At 39.2% G+C, this 6519-nt stretch overlaps 1 protein-coding gene across 1 annotated transcript in view; it reads right to left on the reverse strand.

Moving 5' to 3' along the window:
* Positions 1-6519, reverse strand: part of GATB (glutamyl-tRNA(Gln) amidotransferase, subunit B) — a gene marked incomplete at both ends in the record, with an annotated part of 32447 nt that overhangs the window by 14348 nt on the left and 11580 nt on the right. Inside the window, 2 exons of the mRNA XM_010012010.1 lie at positions 938-1136; positions 4228-4341. Coding sequence (XP_010010312.1) covers positions 938-1136; positions 4228-4341 — 313 coding nt within the window. The remainder of the gene's footprint in view (positions 1-937; positions 1137-4227; positions 4342-6519) is intronic.

Below are 6519 nucleotides of genomic sequence, written 5' to 3' on the forward strand. Positions count from 1 at the left end.
CAACAACAGCTTTTGATCTTGGCATATTAGAGTGCAACTGGCTAAACACATGAAAGCACTTGGGCTTTTTCTGAGTTAAAAAAGAAAAAAAAAGCCCCCATGCATTATTCAGTAACTCTCACTATGGGCCTAGCTGCAGATTGCTATAAAACTTCTCCTTCTTTTTTTTTTTTTAAAGGAAACCACAGACAACCTTCCACCCTTTGATGACATGTAGATCAAAAGGACACAATCCTCTCCTCCCTTTCTCTAGGAGGACTTCCATTTAAAGGCAATCCAATTCCAGAGTCAAATTCATTTATCTTAAACTAATTCTGGAACAGACAGAACTGTAAACAGATGTAGTCTAGTTTTTAGCTTCAGTATCCAGCTTTCGAAGAACTTGAGCAGCCACAACCTTTAATTTCAACGGACACTGGAGCCAGTTAGGCTAGACCATTCAGGTTCCTACCCATATTGTGTCCTAATTTAGTTCATTTTGTGTAGAATTTCAAAGTTTAAAGAGAAAGTCTACATTTTTCAAAGCTAATCATTAGAAGAAACACCTGACTCATGCACTGACAAACTGCAACAGCTGCTCCTTCCAGACACAAGCTTGACTCACTAAGTCTTTGATTTTTATATTTATTTATGAACAACAATGCATCCAGTGGCAAGAGCTTAAATAGCTGAGTGGCTGTATGTAACTAACACACAGTCTTGAGCAAACTGGAGCCAAGTGATTTCAAACTTGCTATTGCCAACTAACATCAACCAACAGCAATAGGAAGGCCAAGTATTCCCCTGCTTCAAGAGTAATGGTCATTTTGATGAATTTTTATTGTCAAGGAGAGAGACATAAGAGTTATTATTTTTCACCTGTTCCCTGCCACCCATTCACCTTTAATGACTCATCCTACACAAAAAGGAGAAAAATACAAAAATAATCCAAGCCTACCAGCCCTATTCAAGTCAACAAGGGTCTGGCTCCTCGTGTCATCATGGAGACTCTTTCCACTGTCTTGCTCCAACTGAATTTGTTTAATCCTCACAGTTTTGGTTATCATCTGGCTCATTTTGTTGTCTGTGCAGAGACTGTATGACAAACTTCCATTCACCGCAATGGGAACTCTTTGCTGAGTGATCTGATAGCCAGCCTGTCAACAAAATTAGCTTCATAATCAAACAAGCCACTTTTTGAAAAGCAGCAGCACAGCCAACTGCAAATATTACAGACCAAGAACAAAACTGAAAATGCAACATCTTCCGTAGTGACCTATATAAGAAGATAGAACACATGTAAATTCAGAAGTTATTTTGCTTAGCTGGAAAGGAAGCAAGCTAAAAGATGGGTCTAGAAATCAACATAAGTGTGAGAAGCTGGAAGTCTAGAAAAAATAAAAGCACTCCTCCATACAGGCAATGCAGAAATAATCAATAATCGACTGCACAACTACTTGCCAGGCATTACATGAATTTCACTGACACTGCCTGGGGACAGGAAATGGACTGGAAGAGGTTCTTCCATGCCTGTGGTTCTGCGATCATGTTGAATCTTGTCTGAAGCCAGTTACTGTACCTCCATCCCCAAGCTGGGACTATTGCTCATCCTCCCACCAGGATGAACATCCCCCTCTGCCTGTCCAGAACTATACTCATCAGAGGGGAGCAGAGGGAAGGGCAGGGGTGGGGGGGTGGTGTGTGTGGAATCAAGAAAATGAGAAAGCCCAATTTCATTAATGTATCAATTTAAAACATAGACACCGCAACCCCACACAAGGTGCACAGCTGATAAATGCCACCCCATGCCTGCGACTCCACGCAAAGGGGGAGCTGCTATCCAGAAAAAGGGCTGCCAGTGGCAAGGTATTGGAGTACCTGCAACGATGTAAAAATACAGAAGTGAACCAATTACTCTGCAGAGGTAGGGACCCCATTTCTTCCTCCTTCCTAGCCTGCTCATGCCCCCAGTGGTGAGAATTAAACAAAAAGCCTGCCAGATTTTAATGAATTGGGAGGAACTTTTGCACGTTTTGCAGGGACAATGAGCTTACTCTGAAATGTAGAGATAGTGACAATACACTGGGATGGAGAACAATGGTCTGCTCCTGTGAACAGCTCGATTTATACATGCAGTGAAGTGCATGACCTTCTAGCCATTATCACTACAAGAAAAATACAATAACTCTCTGCAATCCATGCTTATCGCACAGCTCTTCCCTTCTCCTAAAACATCTCATTAAAATGAATTTTTTAAGAACCCGAAATTGTAAGTGACAATAAATAACAAGAATCCCATTTCCCATCCAAAGCCCCATTTTCAGGAGTAACAATAATCCCACTGTCAAACGACCCTAAGAGCTAGATTTATTTTATTTGTTCTACATAGCTCATTAGCCTAAACTCCGCTTTTTATTACAGGGTTCCTGACTAGACTATTTCACAATGAAATGCACGTTGGGCAGTTTATTGTCAGTGCTTAAACTGCTGAAGACAGCCAGTAGAAAGCCAGAATTACATGCTTCAAGCTAGTAAAATGTGTCAGCACCTCCTTCACCAAATTTCCATGCTTATCTGACCAGAGGATCCTGTACCTCATGTTTGCAGACAATGGCAGCCCATCTGTACACATCTTCTTCCACCTCCCTTTCTCTTCTAAACACATGGATGTGGTTTCTTTCCTACGACAACATCCTTACATATAGCTTCTGTGCAGCAAACTGATAGCAGGAGACAATACAAGAATATGAGAGATAGCTTTCAGTTTAACAGCAGAAGCACTAAAGGTGGCTTGCAAACACCTCTGTGATGTTTTTGGTGTTTCTTTATGATGTGTGAAAGAATTCTGAAAGTAATGTTTGTTTCCTACTATTCCACTTTTTTCTCCTTCAAGTCTGGAAATGAGCTTTAAGATAGTTTTACATGGAAAAAAAATAGTATTGGCAATTCAAACTGATAAATTTGCATTTCACATTCCCAAAATTCTATGATTCTAGTTCACTACAGAGCCACCAGCAAAAGGGCCTCTTAATGGCTTACAAATATTAGCAAAGTTATCCCCAGAAACTAAATCGGTAATTACATCAACTTCACAGAACAGCCACAAGTTCCCAATCTAGAATAAAACAGAGCAGAAATCTCTTCTGAGATCCAGGTCTCCAGTGGATAACTATCATATAAGTCTTTTTCTAAGGTAGGAAGCAATTGTATTTGAACATGTTTTCAGCAACTTCAGAATATTTGCCACAAAAAAGTGAAAGAGAAAGTAGTTTGGCTAATAATACAGTACCTCTACATGTTAATTTGGGACCTGAGAAATCTCCCACTCTGCCTTTCAGGATGTCAGGGACACCTCACCTAAAGAGAGGATAAGCTAACACATTTGATCTTTCTCAGATAAAATAGGTTTTTTGCTTTGATGCAGTCATCAGATCTTCACCACAAAATCAGAGGAAGTAAAACTAGCATGCTCCCTTTGACAGGTTAGGGTTAAACTGAACCTTCAGTACAAATAATCTGACAAGAAAAAAAAAAAGTTTAACATTAGAAAGTTTTAATTTCAATAAAATAGGAAAAAAGGCCCAAACTGCTGCATCCTGTTGCAATGACAGAAGTCAGGTTCTTAAATTTTATTTCAGTATTTTTACACCTGTATCAAGTGTGGCAAAATGCACTTGACTTCCAATGACAACTTCTGCACAACAAGAAAGCTACCAACAAACCATACCGCTGCAAAGACTCAGTTTCTCAGGTGTGGGGTTTTTTTTTTTTGTTAATTTCGTGGAACTACTGAGAAAATTTTAAAGGGAAATTAAATATTTCTATGTCCTAAGCACACACAGAAAAGATACTGTTATGTTTATACCACTGGAACCTGTGTTTGTTACACATTCACTTTAAATGAAGGACTATTATCAGGCTGCTTTTACCCTAACAGACAATTAGTACTAAACACCAGGAATGGAGAACTTAAGGGGCAAAGCAGCTCCAGCTCCCAATTCAATTACATTAGCTACTGGAATCGTGCAGCTAAGCAAGGAGTCAGCAATCAGAGCAATCATATTCAATCAGTGAACACCAGGGTACAACTGTCTATTCATCAGGGCACAGTGCAGCATCCTGTTGGGGTGAGCAGCACGCTGACTGCAAACAGAAAAAGCGTCTCTTCACTCATCCCCTATTGCCATCCATACTCCCAACTTGTCCTTTCCTACAGCCATAAAGGGACCAGCTACACTGCATACTTACAGGCAGATCTGCATAGAAGTAGTGTTTTCTGTCAAACAAGGACCTCTTGTTTATGCTGCAATTGAGTGCCAGGCCTGTCATCACTGCTGCTTCTACACATCTTCTGTTGATAACCTAAGGAAACATGACACATGGCTTTACTCAGATACTGAGTATGTAAAAAATTTATATCCCACACATTGCCTTATATGGAACACATACTCAATTTGCTTCCCTTCGGCCACCATTAGATCTCTTTCCTTGAGTGGGTAGCTCTTATTCGTCATTAAAGTCATGGTAGCTACAAATCTGCAAAGCTTTAAGAGGAATAAACAAGCCATTCAGCTGTTTTGTCATGCCACATAAAGAAATGTGCACTGCTCTTGCTTGCTACTTTTGCAAACATTCCAGTACTTCTGAATCTTTTAGAGTGCAGAAGACAAATCACAGCAAATGATAATTGACTCGTTACCAGCTGTCAGCTCATCCTACGAACTGGAAATAAGAGAGATTTGCATTAGGGACCATTTCAGTAAAACACCTTAGAATCCCTGTAACCACAGAACCACATGTGCATCTACACATAGAATTTCAATGCTTTGGTTAACCAGGATGAAGTTAAGCACACCAGCATGCTTTGCTAAAACAGAATCAGAGAGACATCAATTGCTCCTGCGCTTACAAGTATACACGCATTTGCAGTACCCACGTAACCCATGGGATTAAGGTTCTTGCAGGATGCCACATGATCTGGAAAGCCAGAAAGACCTTCATGAAGAAATAAAGGACTTAAATGCAGTTCCTCACCATGGACCCATGACTCTGTGCTACATACTTCTGTTGCCCCAGCAGGGTCAGGATCCAAAGGAAAAAGAAAATGCCTCCCCCAAAAGTACTAACAAGCAATGTTTCAAATTTATGTGGTGGTTGTTTTTTTTTCCAAATGTGCTCTCTTTAATTTAAGAGTTGGTTTAACTAACATCAAATGCATAAAACTGAAAAGAAGACTGAATTTTTCTTAGTACAGTATTTTGAAACAAGAACAGAACTTTACCCATCTTATTCTGCACTGTACAGCTGCCAAGAAGTCAATTTCCAGCAGGACCATTAAAGGGACACATTATGTAAAAGGATCTAGATGACTTCATCAGCATTGACCAGAACATAAAAGGCTTAAATAATGTTTTCTTCAGGGTTTCTGATGGTATTTACTTTTTATATTCTCCAGCCTGATTTCTGAAAACAGACTTCTGAATTCTGAAAACGGATTAAGCAGCTGTACATTTCCCATCATCCCATGTCTTCAGCTGGAGAAGGAATCTCTTTGCTTTACTCATCTAATATTTTAGAAAATCAAAATAATAAGAGAAAATACAAGAAAATACAAGAAATGAGAAGAAGAAACTTAAAAATTGCTTATACAGATGAGTTAAATATTTAAAACATTTAACGAGGGAACTTTCAGATCTTTAGTGTAGCTATATATGGCTAACAGAACACATCATGTAATGTTTTAAAAATTTAAAAGATACATAAAGCAAATTTTAAATGAAAAAAAAAAAAAGATCAATTTCCCTTTGAAATACTGATCCACAGCAAAATGAACACAGTTAGTCCTGACTGTAATCTAAAGCAAAATTGGGAACTAAGAAATATGAATTTAGTTCAGTATCATAGCTGCAGTTCATTATTTACTAGATGCTCCTGTTTTCAACAATGCTTCCAGGCAGTACAGATACTTATTTTTTTTATGCTTAAGGAAGCTTGTAACAGTGCTAGTCAAATTGTTCAATGTTTAAAATACCATAATATTTCTAAATACATGTGCAAAATTTCCTCCTACTAAAGTCCTCCGGCATGATCCTGTTCAGCTTTACAAATTAGGGAGAACCATACTAATCAGCCTTTTAACAGCTAGTTACCAGAAACCCAGCAAGGCTCCATAAGGACTGGCAGACTCAGACCACCACTGCACCAAAGCACCACTCACCACAGTGAGCTAGCGTCTTGCCACGTTCCCTGATGGTGCAGGGGTTGTGACTGACTGCAATCAAAGAACACGACAAAATCCAACTCCCGAGTCACAGTGAGAGCCTCATAGCACATTCTTCAAACACACATTGAGTTTAGTCAATGATTACACTACAGCTACTGCCCTTAACCACTTGCTCTTCGATTTTTGCTTCAAGCAAGGCAGAGTGTATCTTATGCATGGACCTAAGGGATAATACTGTTTTGAGGTGAAGGAAATAATTTCCACACACATATGACTTATACCAGTTGAGAAGCTTTTGCACTACTGCTGCTGAAACA

The sequence above is a fragment of the Nestor notabilis genome, unplaced genomic scaffold (genome assembly GCF_000696875.1).
Source record: "Nestor notabilis isolate BGI_N333 unplaced genomic scaffold, ASM69687v1 scaffold6833, whole genome shotgun sequence".
NCBI lineage: Eukaryota > Metazoa > Chordata > Aves > Psittaciformes > Psittacidae > Nestor > Nestor notabilis.